Raw genomic sequence first — 20,465 nt, 5'->3', positions numbered from 1 at the left:
GGCTTTCTTAGTGGATGCCTTGTATCCCAACTCACTCAATTCTGTCAGTAATTTCTCAGTTCCCAGTCTGCACTCTTGCTCAGTGGTGGCAGCAAGAAGCAGATCATCAACATACTGAAGGAGAGAAATTTGGGAGTTTTCTGACCTGAATGGCGCCAAGTCCCGGTGGAGGACCTCATCAAAGAGAGTAGGAGAGTTCTTGAATCCTTGAGGCAAACGTGTCTAAGCTATTTTCTAGCCTATCCCAAATCCAGGTCTCTCCACTTGAAAGCAAAGATTACCTGACTCGTGGGATGTAGTTTTAGGCAGAAGAATGCGTCCTTCAGGTCCAGTACCATATACCATTGTCTGTCAGGGTGGAGAGAACTGAGTAGATTATAGGGGTTAGGGACAGTAGGATGAATATCTTGTACTCTTTTGTTTACTTCTCTTAAGTCTTGTACTGGCCGATAATCATTAGTGCCTGGCTTTTTAACTGGTAGCAATGGAGTATTCCAGGAAGACTGACAAGGGACCAAAACACCTAGTTATAAGAGCCTTTGAATGTGATGTCTGATGCCTTCTTGGGCCTCTTTGCTCATGGGGTATTGTCATACCCCAATAGGAGTCGCACCAGTTTTTAGCGTCACAATGATGGGGGGACACCCTCTTTGCCTCTCCCATACCTCCAGTCTCTGCCCAGGCTTAAGGATATCTCTCTAACCAGGTCCCTTCTAGTACTTTTCTCGATGGGACTTGAGGCTCATGTTATCTATATTCTTCTTCTAATCTTAAAGCTAAAATTTTAGAGATAGGGGCTTGTCAAGAGACTGAAGTTCCTTCCAAAGAGAAACTTACTTGGGCTTTTAATTTTGATAGTAAGTCTCTCCCTAACAATGAGGTGGGGCATTCAGGAATGATGAGGAAGGAATGAGTTACTTGGCTTCTTCCCAAATCAACTTTCCTATCAGTGGTCCAAGAGTATGGTTTCTGACCAGTAGCCCCAATTATATGGTTTTCTTGTTCTTCAATTTCCCCAGTGGCTCTTTCAGGACTGAAAACTCTGCTCCGGTATCAACAAGGAAATCTGTGGGGGTCCCCTCCACAGTTAGGGTTACCTAGGCTCGGGGAGGGGGTCTGATCCCTGTCTCCCCTAGTCATCATCCTCTAGGGTAAGGACCTTCGGCAGTCTTGTATATGTCTCTTTTTTGGGGCAGTCTCTTGCACAGTGTCCCTTTTCTTTACAGTATGCACATTGGTCCTTATCAAGAGGTGGTTGTGAAGGTCCTTTGGAGTTCTGAGGTTTTTTTGGCCCTGTGTTGCCCAGGTACCCTGTCTGCCTACTTCCTCTCTGCCTACTTCCTCTACCTTTTCTATAAACTTCCTTATCACCTGCAAATGTATCCAAATTCTTAATTAAATTTCTTTCCTGCCTTTTATCTCGTCTACTTTCTCTTTCTCCTTTTCTTTTTCAGTCTCTCTTTTATAGATACTTTCTCTGCCTCCTTAACCAGATCTTGCAAAGATAATGTTTGCAGACTCTCTAGATGCTGTAACCTTCTCCTAATGTCAGAAGCAGACTGCCCGATGAAAGCCATGGCCACCGCCGCCTGCTGGCCCTCTGACGTAGGGTCAAAGGGAGTTTAATGCCTGCATGCTTCTAAGAGATGCTCCAAAAACACTGCTGGGGGCTCCTTTTCCTCTTGTAGGATCTCTCTTACCTTGACCAAATTGGTGGAGCGGCTGCCAGCTCCTCTAAGTCCTGCTACCAGAGCCCGGTGGAAAAATTGTCAACCGCTCCCTACCTTCAGGCCTGTTAGGATCCCAGTCAGGACGTGTCAGAGGGAGGCCTGCATCTATTTCATTCAGAAGTTGTGTCGGTAGTCCATTGGCCCGCAGCACGTTCTTTCTTGCCTCCAACAGAATCCTTTCTTTCTCCTCTCTGGTGAAAAGAACCTGTAAAAGCTGTTGACAGTCATCCCAAGTGGGCTGATGAGAGAACATGAGAGATTCCATTAGATTAGTAAGGCTAGAGGGGTTTTCAGAGAAGGGGGCGTGATTTGCCTTCCAATTATAGAGATCAGAGGAGGAAAAAGGCCAGTACTGAAGGGGCTGCAGTTGTCTGGGGTCTGCTGGAAGAGGGCCATAAGTACATAAAGGCCACGCGGTGGTTGAGTCTGGTCCCTCTGGGCTTCGAGCTCTCTGGCCTCGGGTTCTAGCAGCTGGTCCCTCCCCTGCATCTCCAGTGGCAGATCTGGGAGAGATCTGGGAGGGGACTTGTTGGGGATATGGGGGTGGGGTGTTACACCATTCTGGAGGTTTTTCTATCTCTGGATAGATCCTGGGAGGAGCCGAGGGCTGAGGTTCAGCCCTCGCCATTTTATCTTAGTTTTTTCTCTGAGTGTCAGAGAGCCAAGACTTGGGAGTCTGGCTTGTTCCTCTGAACCCAAGGCTTCAACCACGATGGGGAGTCCTGCGCTAAATTTTCCCAGATGGGAATGTAGGGTGCTTGATCTGGTTGAGACCCTGGTCTCCCCTGCAAAACAGTATCTCTTACAGCAGAAATCACAATCAGATCAAGAATGTCATCTGGTGGCCAACCAACATCAAAAGCTGGCCATTCCATAGAGCAGAAAGTTCTCCAAAATCTTTCTGACATCCACAGACAGATTGTGAGCTCTAGTCTTAATTTCAGTCCAATGCTCAAGAGTCAGTCCAAGGGGAGTACTAATAGTCTGTCCCATCGTCAGAGTCATATACAGGGAAACAAACAATATATACACACAAAAAAGATTACAATAACCGAGACCAGGACCCAATCAGATGGCCAAGTGAGCACACTCTCACTTGGCACCCAGTAACAGAAACAGACGGCTGAGTGAGCACATTCTCACTTGGCACCCAGTAACAGAAACAGATGGCCGAGTGAGCACACTCTCACTTGACACCCCGATGGGAAATCTCCAGGCATCCCTGGAGCTCCCTCAGACTTCCTGGGACATCTCCCAGGGTGGCAGCCGGTTACTCCTGATACGTCTATCAGTAACCCTCCCCTTCGTCCCAGACAGGGAGTTCGTTGCTCTCACGAGCGCGGACGACTACAAACAGAGAATACTGAATTCAAACACAGCCGTCAGACAAAGACATAGACAAAGATACAGACAAAGATAGGATCCTACCTCCAAGAGGGGTCTCTGAGAACTGGGGTAGGCCACAAATCCCGGCAGACAAGCCCCCACATGTAAGACCCCCGAAGCTGGGCCTCTGCTCAAGTCCCAGGATGAACTGGCCAACACCCCAATGTCCCGAGAGAAAACCACACCTGATGCAAACTGCAAGAGATTTTATTATCAGCTAGCTGACGATGAAGTCCCTCTACCATGCAGGGCAGGTGACAGTGGGGGGATTTTAACAGCTAGCTAAGGAATTGGGAGGATTTGGGAGGAGAGTTGGCTACAGCTCCTTTCTGGTGGGGGGTGGGGGGTGGGGGGAGTGAGCTGCAGCCTCCTCTCCAGTGTCTATCTCCATGTCCTTGTAGGTCTTCCTACAATTATTACATCTCTGGCTTCCAGGTAGAAACACTCTAAGTCGGGGTCTCACAGTACCAGAATTCTGAAGAAATAAGTATTTTCCAATGCTAATTTTAAAAATCAAACAAGCAAATCACCCTTTCTAAAATACAAAAATAGGGCAAGTATAAAAAAATGAAAGAACAACCCTGTTCATTGTCCTTTATGTATGTGGGATGCCAAAAGAATCTATTGTCTAGATTAAAGGTGGATCTGACGCTCTCAAAAGATCAAGATTAAGAAATGGTTTCTCACTTCAAAAGGTATAATTAAGACATATCCCCCACAGTAAGCAGGGTTAGGCTATTTTAGAGGGTTATGGTCAGTATTAGGGTTCTTAGATTTAGGGTACACACATGCCCACAGTTGAAATAATAAAATAAATCTTAAAAATCCACTGAGTGAAGTAGAACAGGTAAGTTTGGCTAGAAACTCCAGGACGGCTCAGGAGTCCATCTTGCTTCCAACCTTCTTCCATCCTCTCAGCCCCACCCCCAGCCTTGACATTCCCTCTCTGGGCTTCCTGCTACCACTGTCTCCAACACTGGCTAGCTACAAGGTTTGGTATAGGGCAAGGTGTGGGTTGGGATTAGTTTCTCCTACAAGGCAGAGAAGTGCAAAAGCCACATTCAAGGCTCACCAAGACTTTGTCCCTTTTGGGTGGTGCTTCCTCCCCTGCTTGAATGGCCCTGGCTTCCTAACAGGAAGTTCATCTTTAGATTGAAAATAGACTGTGGGACTATCTGGGGACACTGTGATCTTAGGGGCTGTGTTGGTAGTGTCCCTATCCGCTGGACTTCTCCTCTGATGCATGGTCCTCTTTGATACATAGTGGCATCTATGTATCTATGTAACTACCCATCATCTATGTATGTATGTATGAATGTATGAATGTATGTATGTATGTATGTATGTATGTATCTATCTATCTATCTATCTATCTATCTATCTATCTATCTATCTATAACCTTTGTATCTATGTAACTATCATCTAAGTATCAGTCTATCAACTATGTATCTATCTCTAGAAACAAGTTGGTCAACAGGTGGCGCTGTAGAGCCAGTACCTGCACCAGGTTAGAAAGCTCAGAGGACAGTGTGAGGCAAAATTGGGACTAGGAAGTAGCAGGTATGGGATGGATCCATCTAAACCCATTCTGCTTAGATGTGTACTCCCAAACAGATATAGCACCAAATATATGTGCACAAGTTTGTACACACACATCATATCCAGTAGTAAGATGGATGTACACACATGCATACCTATATTCCTATAAGTACATGTATACATGTGTACATGCATGGTAGTATAAACACATGTATGCAGAAAAATTAGTATAGTCCTAAAGTACTGTATGAATATATGTATTAAAGTGTACTGGCTAGTTTTATGTCAACTTGTCACAAGCTAGAGTCATCAGAGGACAGAGCCTCAATTAAAAACATACCCCTAAAAGATTGGACTGTAGGGCAATGGTAGGATAATTTCTAAATTAGTGATTTATGGGAGATGCCCAGTCCATAATGTGTAATCTCATCCCTAGGCAGGTTTGGTGGCACACACTTGGAATCCCAGTACTGAGGAAGCAGAGACGGGAATCCTTGGGGTTTTCTAGCCAGCCAGCCTAGCCTACTTGGCAAGTTCTGGGCACTGCAGTGGCTTCTAAAACAAAGCAGATGGAACCTGAAGACTGACACTCAAGTTGAGGTCTGTTTTTCACAAGTGTGTTCACACTAGTGCACTCCTGACATGTGTACCCCATCTCCACATACAATATTAAAGAAAGAAAAAACCCTAGCGCCAGCAGGTTCATACATGTGATCCCAGAACTCAGAGGGTGAAAATAGGAGGAGTGTGAGTTCAAGGCCAGCCTTGGCTACACATCAAGACTGCCTCAAAAGCTGTCTCTAGAGGCTGAAAATTGTGCTGTAGTAAGCACAACCTTTGGCCCCAGCACTCAGAAAGCAGAGGCAGTCACAGCAGCCTCCCCCAGGCTCAGATACTCTGGGTCATTTGACACTCCAAGCACCATTCATCTTCCTCCCCTGTCCCCTTGAACTAGGCAGTGACAGAGCATAGTGGGGAGACAGAACTCAGCAATTCACATGGAGAGAGGGACCAGCATGGCCCTGGCATGGGAAAACCACCACCTCCTCCTCCTTTCCCTCCTCCTCCTCTTTTTCCTCCTCCTCCCTCCTCGTCCTCCTCCTCCTCTCTCCTCTTCCTCCTTCTTCTCCTTCCCTTTCCTCCCTCATCCTCCTGCCTCACGTTTCTCCCCACTCTTCCTTTTGTTATTTTTTAAGATTTATTTATTATATGTAAGTACACTGTAGCTGTTTTCAGACACACCAGAGGAGGGCATCTGATCTCATTGCAGATGGTTGTGAGCCACCATGCAGTTGCTGGGAATTGAACTCAGGACCTCTGGAACAGCCACCAGTGCTGTTAACGGCCAAGTCCTAATTAGTACTTTCTATGACAATTGTCAGGTTTTGTTTTTGAGACAGCGTCTCACTATGGATCCCTGGCTGGTCTCAAAATCAGTATGTAGCTATGACCTTGGACTCCTGATATGATCGATTGTCAGGTCCCTTGAGTGCTGGGATTGGAAATGCAGGTGGAGGCCAGAGGACAACTTATGGGAGTCGGTTCTTCCCTTTCACCATGTGGATCTGGGAGATCAGACTTGGTCTCTCCTTTAGATTTTTGAGATGGTGGTCTCACTACAGAGCCCAGGTGGTCCTAGAGCTCATGACTTCCCTGACTCAGCCACCACATTTCCGTGCTCCTATTTCCACCACTCACTGTACTCTCACATCCTGGGTATCTTTGGGTTCCCCCTTTGAGAAGACTCCCTGGGCTGGAGAGATGGCTCAGTGGTTAAGAGCACTGACTGTTCTTCTGAAGGTCTTGAGTTCAAGTCCCAGCAACCTCATGGTGACTCACAACCATCTGTAATGAGATGTGATGCACTCTTCTGGGGTGTCTGAAGACAGCTACAGTGTACTTACATATAATAATAAATCAATCTAGAGAAAGAGGGGGAGGGGGAGAGGGGGAGGGGGAGGGGGAGGGGGAGGGGGAGGGGGAGGGGGAGGGGGAGGGGGAGGGAGAGGGAGAGGGAGAGGGAGAGGGAGAGGGAGAGGGAGAGGGAGAGGGAGAGGGAGAGGGAGAGGGAGACTGTGCAGACACATCCATCCATTCTCTTACTCCCCATTATTTGAATAAGTGAACCTGAACTTGCTGGGTGACATTAGCCAAGGCACATGCCCTATTTGGCCCTGAGGGACTGTTTCTGTACAAAATCTAAAACACCTTCTAGCCAACAGCACCTTTCTCCTTGAGGTGAGGTGGGAGCAAAGACAATGTCTGGCCAATCTCAGAGTCTCCAGTGCTCACCAGGACAGGTGCTCAGTGGGTGTTTCCTGAACATCATCAGACTGCTCTGTCTGGAGCTCAACCTATAGGTTCTGTGACTTTAAGCAGGAGGGCCAAAAGCATTACTGTGTGTGGAGCCCACTGAGTGGGGAAAGGCTGGCATGGACTCCTCTCTGACTAAATTCTCAGCTGTTCCATACATTCAAGATATTTCTCCATGTCTACCCCTTCCCCCGCTTCATCCCCACACTCATTGGAGAGGTTCAGGTTTCTTCATGCCTCTGCCTCAATGTTGTCTGTGCAGCCTATGATAGCCTACCAGTCTAGCCCAGCAGAGCACAGTGCAGACCACCTTCCACTCCGTTCTTTTTTGAAACAGGTTTTCTATGTTCCAATGTAGCCCTGGTTGTCCTGGAACTCACTCTGTAGACCAGGTTGGCCTCAAACTCACAGAGATTCATCTGCCTTTGTCTCCTCAGTGCTGGGACCACAAGTGTATGCTGCCTGGTCAACATTTTCTTTTTAAAAATTGATCAATTAGCTGTGTGCATTGAGTATGTGCAGTAATATGTATGTATGTGTATGTATGTGTAGGCATGTGTTCTTCTCAGAGGGAAGCAGAGGGCCATCTGTGTGACACTGTATATTCAGAGCCTGTGGTTCTGATCAGCTGAGACTGAAGAACCAGGTATGATTAACAAGAGACTAGCACCACTGAAGCAAACATTTGCTTTGCTGGGACAATATTGGTCATTTGGGGTAGAGAAATCAGTTTTGACTTAGGAGAGAGAAGCATCATTGAGTGAGGTGACTTCCTCTGGGAAGCCCTTCTCCAGGGTCAAGCATGCAGCAGCTGGACTCCAGACAGGGGCAAGACTGCATCTCAGGCTGGCAGCTGAACTTGGTTATGTGTTTCCCATAGTGTAGTGGTTTTGGCAGCATGAAAGCTTCAGAGTCAGGGGTGTCATAAGGAAAAATTGAGGATTGGCACCACATAGCAGGGTCAGAGTCCCTGAAGCAAGGCCAGGAGGCCATTGGAAAAGGTGCAGCCTCATTGGAGTCATCTGGGTAGAAGGAACCCCAGTTGAGAAAAGCCTCGGCAGGTGGATCTCCTTGAGTCTGAGGCCAGCTCATCTACATATTGACCTTCAAGCCACCCAAACCTGTATGAAAGCCTGTCTCAAAAAATAAAAAATAGAAGCAGAAAGCCGGCCTGAGTGGGGCCACAGGCCTCTTCCTGTCTGACCAGCACCGGGGTGGCTGGGGCGCAGGATCGGCTGACACCCGCCAGCTACCCATGACACCCGCCACAGGATCTTGAGACTTCTGGTGAGTGGAACACAGCTTCTGCTCCAGTCCAATAGCGCGGGACCTGAGACTGCTTTGGTTGGGGAGGCAGAAAACCGGCCTGAGTAGGGCCACAAGCCTCTTCCGGTCTGACCAGCACCAGGGTAGCTAGGGCGCAGAGTCGGCTGACACTCGCCAGCTACCCACAACACCCGCCACAGGATCTTAAGACTTCTGGTGAGTGGAACACAGCGTCTGCTCCAATCTTTAAACAGTGACAACGATAACAACTAACCCCAGAGATTACCAGATGGCGAAAGGTAAACGTAATAATCTTACTAACAGAAACCAAGACCACTCACCATCATCAGAACCCAGCACTCCCACTTCGCCCAGTCCAGGGCATCCCAACACACCGGAGAAGCTAGACCCGGATCTAAAAGCATATCTCATGATGATGGTAGAGGACATCAAGAAGGACTTTAATAACACACTTAAAGAAATACAGGAGAACACTGCTAAACAGGTAGAAGACATTAAAGAGGAAGCACAAAAATCCCTTAAAGAATTGCAGGAGAGCACTGCTAAACAGGTAGAAGACATTAAAGAGGAAGCACAAAAATCCCTTAAAGAATTGCAGGAGAACACTGCTAAACAGGTAGAAGACATTAAAGAGGAAGCACAAAAATCCCTTAAAGAATTGCAGGAAAACCAGACCAAACAGGTGATGGAATTGAATAAAACCATCCAAGACCTAAAAAGGGAAGTAGAGACAATGAAGAAAACCCAAATTGAGGCAACGCTGGAGATAGAAACCCTAGGAAAGAAATCTGGAACCATAGACGCGAGCATCAGCAACAGAATACAAGAGATGGAAGAGAGAATCTCAGGTGCAGAAGACTCCATAGAGAACATCGGCACGACAATCAAAGAAAATACAAAATCCAAAAAGATCCTAACTCAAAACATCCAGGAAATCCAGGACAAAATGAGAAGATCAAACCTACGGATAATAGGAGTAGATGAGAATGAAGATTTTTCAACTCAAAGGAGCAGCAAATATCTTCAACAAAATTATAGAAGAAAACTTCCCAAACCTAAAGAAAGAGATGCCCATGAACATACAAGAAGCTTACAGAACTCCAAATAGACTGGACCAGAAAAGAAATTCCTTCCGACACATAATAATCAGAACAACAAATGCACTAAATAAAGATAGAATACTAAAAGCAGTAAGGGAAAAAGGTCAAGTAACATATAAAGGCAAGCCTATCAGAATTACACCGGATTTTTCACCAGAGACTATGAAAGCCAGAAGGGCCTGAACAGATGTTATACAGAAACTAAGAGAACACAATTTCCAGCCCAGGCTACTATACCCAGCCAAACTCTCAATTACCATAGATGGAGAAACCAAAGTATTCCACAACAAAACCAAATTCACACATTATCTTTCCACGAATACAGCCCTTCAAAGGATAATAACAGAAAAAAACCAATACAAGGACAGAAACCACGTCCTAGAAAAAGCAAGAAGGTAATCCCTCAACAAACCTAAAAGAAGACAGCCACAAGAACAGAACACCAACTCTAACAACAAAAATAAAAGGAAGCAACAATTACTTCTCCCTAATATCTCTTAATATCAATGGACTCAACTCCCCAATAAAAAGACATAGACTAACAGGCTGGCTACAGAAACAGGACCCAACATTTTGCTGCTTACAGGAAACTCATCTCAGAGAAAAAGATAGACGCTACCTCAGAATGAAAGGCTGGAAAACAATTTTCCAAGCAAATGGTAGGAAGAAACAAGCTGGAGTAGCCATTATGATATCTGATAAGATTGACTTCCAACCCAAAGTTATCAAAAAAGACAAGGAAGGGCACTTCATTCTCATCAAAGGTAAAATCCTCCAAGAGGAACTATCAATTCTGAATATCTATGCTCCAAATACAAGGGCAGCCTCATTCATTAAAGATACTTTAGTAAAGCTCAAAGCACACATTGCACCTCACACAATAATAGTGGGAGACTTCAACACACCACTTTCACCAATGGACAGATCATGGAAGCAGAAACTAAACAGGGACACAGTGAAACTAACAGAGGTTATGAAACAAATGGATCTGACAGACATCTACAGAACATTTTATCCTAAAACAAAAGGATATACCTTCTTCTCGGCACCTCACGGTACCTTCTCCAAAATTGACCACATAATTGGTCACAAAACAAGCCTCAACATATACAAAAATATTGAAATTGTCCCATGCATCCTATCAGATGACCATGGACTAAGACTGATCTTCAAGAACAAAATAAATAATAGAAAGCCAACACACACGTGGAAACTAAACAACACTCTTCTCAATGATACCTTGGTCAAGGAAGGAATAAAGAAAGAAATTAAGGACTTTCTGGAGTTTAATGAAAATGAAGCCACAACATACCCAAACTTATGGGACACATTGAAAGCATTTCTAAGAGGAAAACTCATAGCTCTGAGTGCCTCCAAAAAGAAACTAGAGAGAGCACACATTAGCAGCTTGACAACACACCTGAAAGCTCTAGAACGAAAGGAAGCAAATTCACCCAAGAGGAGTAGACGGCAAGAAATAATCAAACTCAGGGATGAAATCAACCAAGTGGAAACAAGAATAATTCAAAGAATCAACCAATCAAGGAGCTGGTTCTTTGAGGAAAATCAACAAGATAGATAAACCCTTAGCCAGACTCACTAGAGGGCATAGGGAAAGTATTCTAATTAACAAAATCAGAAATGAAAAGGGAGACATAACAACAGACCCTGAAGAAATCCAAAACACCATCAGATCCTTCTACAAAAGACTATACTCAACAAAACTGGAGAACCTGGATGAAATGGACATGTTTCTAGACAGATACCAGGTACCAAAGTTAAATCAAGATCAGGTTAATCATCTAAACAGTCCCATATCCCCTAAAGAAATAGAAGCAGTCATTAATAGTCTCCCAACCAAGAAAAGCCCAGGACCAGATGGGTTTAGTGCAGAGTTCTATCAAACCTTCAAAGAAGATCTAATCCCAGTTCTTCACAAACTATTCCACAAAATAGAATCAGAAAGTACTCTACCCAACTCATTCTATGAAGCCACAATTACTCTGATACCTAAACCACATAAAGACCCAACAAAAATAGAGAACTTCAGACCAATTTCCCTTATGAATATTGATGCAAAAATCCTCAATAAAGTTCTCGCTAACCGAATTCAAGAACACATCAAAACAATCATCCATCCTGACCAAGTAGGTTTCATCCCAGGGATGCAAGGATGGTTCAATATACGAAAATCCATCAATGTAATCCATTATATAAACAAACTCAAAGACAAAAACCACATGATCATCTCGTTAGATGCTGAAAAAGCATTTGACAAAATCCAACACCCATTCATGATAAAAGTCTTGGAAAGATCAGGAATTCAAGGCCCATACCTAACCATGATAAAAGGAATCTACAGCAAACCAGTAGCCAACATCAAAGTAAATGGTGAGAAGCTGGAAGAAATCCCACTAAAATCAGGGACTAGACAAGGCTGCCCACTCTCTCCCTACCTATTCAACATTGTACTTGAAGTCCTAGCCAGAGCAATTAGACAACAAAAGGAGATCAAGGGGATACAAATCAGAAAAGAAGAAGTCAAAATATCGCTTTTTGCAGATGATATGATAGTATACATAAGTGACCCTAAAAATTCCACCAGAGAACTCCTAAGCCTGATAAATAGCTTCGGTGAAGTACCTGGATATAAAATTAACTCAAGCAAGTCAATGGCCTTTCTGTACACAAAGGATAAACAGGCACAGAAGGAAATTAGGGAAACAACACCCTTCTCAATAGTCACAAACAATATAAAATACCTTGGCGTGACTCTAACTAAGGAAGTGAAAGATCTGTATGACAAGAACTTCAAGTCCCTGAAGAAAGAAATTAAGATCTCAGAAGGTGGAAAGACCTCCCATGCTCATGGATTGGCAGGATCAACATTGTAAAAATGGCTATCTTACCAAAAGCAATCTACAGATTCAATGCAATCCCCATCAAAATTCCAACTCAATTCTTCAACGAATTTGAAAGGGCAATCTGCAAATTCATCTGGAATAACAAAAAACCTAGGATAGCAAAAACTCTTCTCAAGGATAAAAGAACCTCTGGTGGAATCACCATGCCTGACCTAAAGCTGTACTACAGAGCAATTGTGATAAAAACTGCATGGTACTGGTATAGCAACAGACAAGTAGACCAATGGAACAGAATTGAAGACCTGAGATCAACCCACATACCTATGGTCACTTGATCTTTGACAAGGGAGCAAAAACCATCCAGTGGAAAAACGACAGCATTTTCAACAAATGGTGCTGGCACAACTGGCGGTTATCATGTAGAAGAATGCGAATTGATCCATTCCTATCTCCTTGTACCAAGGTCAAATCTAAGTGGATTAAGGAACTCCACATAAAACCAGAGACACTGAAACTTATAGAGGAGAAAGTAGGGAAAAGCCTCGAAGATATGGGTACAGGGGAAAAATTCCTGAATAGAACAGCAAAGGCTTGTGCTGTAAGATCGAGAATCGATAAATGGGACCTCATAAAGTTGCAAAGCTTCTGCAAGGCAAAAGACACCGTCAATAAGACAAAAAGACCACCAACAGATTGGGAAAGGATCTTTACCTATCCTAAATCAGATAGGGGACTAATATCCAATATATATAAAGAACTCAAGAAGGTGGACTCCAGAAATCAAATAACCCGTTAAAAAATGGGGCTCAGAACTGAACAAAGAATTCTCACCTGACGAATACCGAATGGCAGAGAAGCACCTGAAAAAATGTTCAACATCCTTAATCATCAGGGAAATGCAACTCAAAACAACCCTGAGATTCCACCTCACACCAGTCAGAATGGCTAAGATTAAAAATTCAGGTGACAGCAGATGCTGGCGAGGATGTGGAGAAAGAGGAACACTCCTTCATTGTTGGTGGGATTGCAAGCTGGTACAACCACTCTGGAAATCAGTTTGGCGGTTCCTCAGAAAATTGGACATAATACTACCAGAGGATCCAGCAATACCTCTCCTGGGCATATATCCAGAAGATGTTCCAACCGGTAAGAAGGACACATGCTCTACTATGTTCATAGCAGCCTTATTTATAATAGCCAGAAGCTGGAAAGAACCCAGATGCCCCTCAACAGAGGAATGGATACAGAAAATGTGGTACATTTACACAATGGAGTACTACTCAGCTATTAAAAGGAATGAATTTATGAAATTCCTAGGCAAATGGATGGATCTGGAGGGCATCATCCTGAGTGAGGTAACATATTCACAAAGGAACTCACACAATATGTACTCACTGATAAGTGGATATTAACCCAAAAACTTAGGATACCAGCCCAAAAACTTAGGATACCCAAGATATAAGATACAATTTGTTAAACGCATGAAACTCAAGAAGAACGAAGACCAAAGTGTGGACACTGTGCCCCTTCTTGGAACTGGGAACAAAACGCCCATGGAAAGAGTTACAGAGATAAAGTTTGGAGCTGTGAAGAAAGGATGGACCATCTAAAGACTGCCATATCCAGGGATCCATCCCATAATCAGCTTCCAAACGCTGACACCATTGCATACACTAGCAAGATTTTGCTGAAAGGACCCAGATATAGCTGTCTCTTGTGAGACAATGCCGGGGCCTAGCAAACACAGAAGTGGATGCTCACAGTCAGCTATTGGATGGATCACAGGGCCCCCAATGGAGGAGCTAGAGAAAGTACCCAAGGAGATAAAGGGAACTGCAACCCCATAGGTGGAACATTATTATGAACTAACCAGTTCCCCAGAGCTCTTGACTCTAGCTGCATTTGTATCAAAAGATGGCCTAGTCGGCCATCACTGGAAAGAGAGGCCCATTGGACTTGCCAACTTTATATGCCCCAGTACAGGGGAATGCCAGGGCCAAGGGGTGGGTGGGTTGGGGACTGGGGGGGGGAGTGTATTGGGGACTTTTTGGATAGCATTGGAAATGTAATTGAGGAAAATACCTAATAAAAAAAATAAAAAAATAAAAAATAAAATCCAAAACGAAGCACACAAACTCCAGAGAAAATGCCTCCATCAGACTGGCATGTAGGCAAGTCTGTGAGGGCATTCTCTTGATTAATGATTGATGTGGGTGGTGCCACCTCTTGGCTGTGTAAGAAAGCAAGCCAGGATGGTGAGAAGGCTCAGCAATTAAGAGAACATCCTGATCTTGCTTGAGTTCCTGCCCTCACTGTTGCTGAACTGTTCTATCAACTGCGAGTGAAATAAGACCCTTCTTCCCCAAATTGCTATCGTTCCTCGTGTCTCATCACAGCACCAGGAACCTTAACTAAGACATGGGGGACATGGGAATCGGGAGAAACATATTGGTTCCTGATGACTTCTGGGTACAAAAGGCAAACATCTTCATGATGGAAGCACTTTTAGGGACCAGACATAGGCATGATCACAGAAGAGGATAATGAGAGCCCAGGTCTTCCCCTCACTGCTGCTGCTGCTGACCCTGCTCCTTTCTCTTGAAGTTGGCTTTCCTGCTACCTTGCTGATTAAACCACAGAGGGAGTGGGGAGGGAGGCAGCATGTCACAGTAAGACCTGCCAAGAACAGTCAACCTATATTTTCACAAGGCTTTCTTGACATTAGGCAGATATTGTAGAACAGGCATAGAATGTGTGTAGACACAGTGGCAGTTAGAAGAGGGACCCACTTCTGCTCAAGATTCACCATGAATAGGGTGAATGCTGCAACACAGGAAACTCACAGACCTTGGTTTATTTGATCATTTTAATATGCCAGACCAATCGACAGGAAGGACAGAGCACACAGAAACACCTGCATTTACAGGACGGAGGGCAGATGTCCACAGCCCTGGGCATGCATGTATCTCCTGTGGAATCAGGCAAATCATGAATGCATAAATATCACAGCACAGCCAGACTTGGGGGTGGGGGGAATCACAGGCCACAGGGGACCATGCTTCAAAGGCAGTCAGAGGCATTAAATATAGGGGCTGAACATTATAGTCCATCTCACCGTACATATAACTCATATATTAAAAGTAAGGATACCACGGTATATACATGCAAGCGGCTTTGGTCAGAGAAAATGAACAAGGGAGGTGGAGCCATGCATAGGAAGGGCTTGCCTGTCTACTCTCCATCTTTTTCATCCTCACAAAATCACCTGGGATCATAGAATAAATTAGCTGGTCTTGGTAAGATACTGAAATGTCCTGTCTGGTGTCCTTAAGGGCCACCAGGCCCTCTGTGAGCAGGGAGGAGCCCTACAGTCGAGAACACTTGAACCATTGGAAGGAGCCAGCCTGGACGGGAGGAGGAGGAAGCCACAGTTGGCCAGGTCAGGAGGGTGCGATTGCTGCCTGGACCCAGGTCCTGGGAGAACAGGAGAGATCACGGAGGAATCCACTTTTACAAGCAAAGCTGAAGATGGCAGGCCAAGCCTGTGTTTCTCACAAATGTCCAAAAGCCCATTCCCCTCAGAACTGGCTAGCACTGCTGGGGTCACACTGCAGCAACCGGACAATGGATGGGTCGCTCTTGGCACCTTTGATGAATTCTTCCAGGGACAGTTTGCCTAAGGGATGGAAGCGGGAGATGTAGGATTAGTCAGTGCTCTGCTTAAAGTCTGGAACCCTCTGGAAAATGGACAATGTCCAGTATTTTCTCTCTCTGTCTCTCTCTGTCTCTCTCTCTCTCTCTGTCTCTCTCTCTCTCTCTCTGTCTCTCTCTGACTCTCCTCCTGTCACACACACACACACACACACACACACACACACACACACACACATGCCATGTTGAGGCACACATGTGGTCAGAGGACAACTTGTAAGAGCAGGTTTTCCTTTCAAGGTGTAGGTCGTGGGGATGGAGCAAAAGTCATGAGGTTTGGTAATGAACTCTATGGCATGAAGTAAGCTGCTAGCCCCACTTAGAGACCTGGAGAGCCACCATGGTCTGGGGCAACTGGGGAGACATGACTAATTATGGCTGCAGGTCAAATTCCATTTCTCTTACTATGATAAAAATCCCCTGACTAAAAGCAACTTAAGGGAGGAAGTTTTCTTTGGTTTACTTCTAGGTTACAATTCATCACTTCAGGAAGTCAAGGCTTTAAAACCTCACAGGGCAGAGAGACTCTGCACTTTTTTCTGATACTCTTCTTTTCCCTTTATTACACTGTTCAGGCCCCCTGTCTAGAGAATAGTAATGGGGTTTCCCACATCAATTAACCAACAACACAACCCGCAACAGGCATGCTCATAGACTGCCATGATCTAGATGAGTGGTTCTCAGCCTTCCTAATACTGTGACCCTTTAATGCAGTTCCTTGTGTTGTAGTGACCCTCAACCAAAAGATTATTTTCACTGCTACTTCATAACCATAATTACACTATTGTTATGAATATGAATATGAATATTTGTGTTTTCTGTTGGTCTTATGCCACCTCTGGGAAAAGTTCATTTGATCCCCCAAAGGGGTTGGAACCCATAGGTTGAGAACCACTGATTTAGATAATTCTTCATTAAGATTCTTCTGAGCTGAGCAGTGGTGGCACACATCTTTAATCCCAGTACTCAGGAGGCAGACTGGTGGATCTCTGACTTTGAAGCCAACATGGTCTAAACAGCAAGTTCCAGGACAGCCAGGGCTACACAGAGAAACCTTGTCTATAAAAAACAAACAAACAAACAAACAAAGCCTCTCCTTTATGACTGGTGAGATGGCTCAGCAGTTAAGAGCAGTTGCTGCTTTTGCAGAGGGTCCTGGATAAACTTCCCAGCATCCATAGGGCGGTTCCCAATCATTTGTAACTCCAGTTCCAGGGTGACCCAGTGCCCTTTCCTGGCCTCTAACGTCTTACACAAACATGCATTCAGGCAAACCCTCATGTAGAAAATAAATACTAAATCTTAATGACTTCTGAGGTGATTCTAAACTGAGTCAGGTTGACAGTTAAAACTATCACAGCGCCCCCTAGTGTAGACTCTTGTCAGCTTCGGGTGTTGCGAGCTATCCACCTTTGCTGTCCTATCCTTGTCCTATTCTGTACCAGTTTCTCTGACAGCCCAGACTTCTCATCTCTTCAGTGCTAGCAAGTGGCCCCTGGCTTACAGGGCAGAGTATGCACTCAGTGGCCTCCATTGTGAGAAACAAACAATTGGACAAGTGCACAGTGGGGACACGGTCTCCACTCTGAAACTGGTGCAGCTCCTGGCTTTGACAATCAGAAACAATGGCCCTCCATGTTAAGTGTGCCACCAACATAGAGCTACTTCAGCCTCACACCCACACCAGTGGGCTTATCCCCATTTCACGGAGAAGAAAGCCAAACCTGGGAAGTGGGCAAGCCTCAGTATGGTCTGTTGGAACACAAGCCTCCGTGTCAGAGTACACAAGAGAGTAAAGAACACTTTAGAAAATGGCTGAAAGGCAGCACCAGGCAAGAGGCTGCATTGCTTTGTGTGTGGACATGTTTTGAAAGCATTTCCTTGATGTCTGGAAAGCTTTTTGCTGTCTACAGTTCCACGGGAGCCTTGATTCCCACTGAGCCCTGTCCTCAGCTCACCTGCACCAAGCACTCGAGGTTCCACACAGCACTTTCCTGTGCATTTGAGTACATTTAATTTCAGCACAACCTGGGGAGTCTTTTCTTGCCTAAATGCTGCATTTCGTGTTAGAACACAAGCCAATCACTCTTGGCTCTACAAAGTCATGGACGGGCAGGATCAACTCACCGTGCAGCTACCTCACCCTTGCTGAGGTCCTGTGAGAAACTCAGCCAAGGTACAGGAGGACACAGGGCATGTCCTGGTGACCTCTCACCACCTTGCCTCCGTCTGAGACCTGCCATTTTGCAGCTGTGGTAGGACCTCACAGTCCTAGGTACGATGACCACAGGCAAATGAGGCTTCTATGCTTGATGAACCCCATGAGTATCCGAGGTGCCTCACATCCCAGGATGATGGCCTGGGCAGCCTCTCAGAATCCCAACACTCAAAGCCCCTTGATTCACAGTGTCTCACCTCTCAGCCACCAGTATACCTGCCTCCCCTCCCCATATATACTTGTAGAAATAGTAAGACCACTCCTTCTGTCAACATGTGTGCTGGCTAATGTTATGTCAGCTTGACAGAAGCTATAGTTATCAGGGAGGAGGGAGCCTCACTTTAATATCTCTATAAAATGTCTGCAGGAAAACCTGTAGGGCATGTTCTCTCTCTCTCTCTCTCTCTCTCTCTCTCTCTCTCTCTCTCTCTCTCTCTCTCTCTCTCTCTCTTCCCATCCCACCCTTTTTTGTTTTGTTATGTTTTTTGAATCAGGGTTCCTCTATGTAACAGCCCTGACTGTCCTAGAACTCACCTTTTAGACCAGGTTAGCCTTGAGCTCACAGACAGCCTCCTGTCTCCTATAAGCTGGGATTAAAGACATGTGCCACCATGCCTGACCAGAAGGCATTTTCTTAACTAGTGATTGATGGAGGAGGGCCCAGCCCATTGTAGGTGGTACAACCCTGGGCTAGTGATCCTGAGTTCTATAAGAAAGCAGGCTGAGCAAGCCATGGGGAGAAAGCCAGTAAGTAGCAACCCTTTCATGGTCTCTGTATAAGCTCCTGCCTTTAGGTTCCTGCCCTCTTTGAGTCCTGCCCTCACTGCTTTTGATGATGAACTGTTATATGGAAACTGTGAGTGAATAAACCCTGTCCTTCCCAAGTTGCTTGTGGCCATGGTGTGTCATCAGAGCAATGGAAACCCTAACTCAGACAACGCGGATGAAGACTACAGCTCAGAGGGTCTACTGACATGCCCATGGTTATAAAGCCATTGGAAAGGTTCAGATTGCAGGCTAGGTGCCCCTGACCCTGAATTCTAGTCTCCCTCCCTTCAGCAGAGCTGAATCAAGTGGGCTGGAAAGCAGCAGTGCTGCATAGGGCAGAGGGTGTTGTGTGCCATCAACAGTTTCACAGGCACATCTGCTCCCCTCACCTAATCCCCACCCCCTCTCCTAAACCCCCTCCTCCCACCCCACCCGCTCACTCCTGCCATGTTTCCTACCATCATTGTTTGTGTCCATCTGCCTGAAGATCTTGTCTGTTCGCTTCTCGGGCGTGGACTCGTCCTCGGGCATCTTCATCACAGAGGACACCATCTTGTAGATGGCCTGCAAAGGGGCATCTGTGAGTGTGCTCGGGAGGATGGAGGGTGGGTGATGGTCCTCACTCAGCCAACCAAGGAGCAACGACAGGGCAGAGTCAGGACCCTTCTCTCATCAGAACAAGTCTCACAGACAAGGTGCTGGGCAAAGGGAGCCAGGAAAGTTTAAGTGACATTCAAGAGCACAGGATACAGCTGGGGCGTGGAAGAATGGAGGGCTCCTTGGTTCAGAGTAGAGGGGAGGTTGTGGGGCAAAGTGTCTGTCTGAAAGGAGGATCTTTGGTGGGGAGCTGGGAAATCCTGGAGGGAAGGTCAAAGGGGAAATACATTGATCCCTGCCCAGCCATGGGTCCTGAATCTGCAGAGGACAACTTGTGGACCCTGGTTCTCTTTTCCTACCATGTGGGTCTTAGGGATCAAACCCAGGCTGCCAGGCTTGGTAGCATTCACCTTTACCCACAGAGTCAGCTCACTGGACCAAATACAGAAATGGTTTAAAGCATGGAGCAGGAAGGATGCAGGGTGCACATAAGCATCGCTCCTGTGAAGAACTGACTGCTGACTCATCCTTTACTGTGTCGTTCTATAGGAAGCCCTATAGACAGCTAATGTGTGTATGTTATACACATGTGTGCAGATGAACACCCACCAGTGCAGAGGCCAAACAGCAATACCAGTGTTCACAATCTTCCCTTTTCTCTCTCTCACTGAACCCGGCCAGGGCTTACGATTGTAGCTAGGCTGCCTGCTTAGCAAGCTTCTGGGACTCACTTTTCCCTTTGTTCTAGGGTTTCGGGCATGCTCAGCCACTCCTGGCTTTTCTGTGGGTGTTGGGATCAGAACTCAGGTCCTCATGCTAGGTATCAAGTGTTCTTCCCCACTGAGCCATTTTGCCAGTTCTTGCTCTGATAAGTCTTAATCACCTATCTGAGACTCAGATCTCATTAGAGGTTAAAAAAAAAAAAAAAAAAAAACACACACAAGACCTGTT

At 45.6% G+C, this 20,465-nt stretch overlaps 1 protein-coding gene across 3 annotated transcripts in view; it reads right to left on the bottom strand.

Annotated features, from left to right (window-relative positions):
- Window positions 1-15,072: 15,072 nt before the first annotated feature.
- LOC110306813 (hippocalcin-like protein 1) overlaps window positions 15,073-20,465 on the bottom strand; it is a 104,786-nt gene continuing 99,393 nt past the window's right edge. For all 3 annotated transcript variants that reach the window (XM_085830215.1, XM_021178930.3, XM_021178931.3), the window contains 2 exons: window positions 19,376-19,481; window positions 15,073-15,896 (listed from right to left, as the gene is read on the bottom strand). In XM_085830215.1, coding sequence (XP_085686341.1) covers window positions 15,799-15,896; window positions 19,376-19,481 — 204 coding nt within the window. In that variant the 3' untranslated portion in view covers window positions 15,073-15,798. The remainder of the gene's footprint in view (window positions 15,897-19,375; window positions 19,482-20,465) is intronic.

Source organism: Mus caroli, unplaced genomic scaffold (genome assembly GCF_978045245.1).
Source record: "Mus caroli unplaced genomic scaffold, Mus_caroli_1 scaffold_14, whole genome shotgun sequence".
Classification (NCBI taxonomy): Eukaryota; Metazoa; Chordata; class Mammalia; order Rodentia; family Muridae; genus Mus; species Mus caroli.
This window is presented reverse-complemented; position numbering and strand designations above follow the sequence as displayed.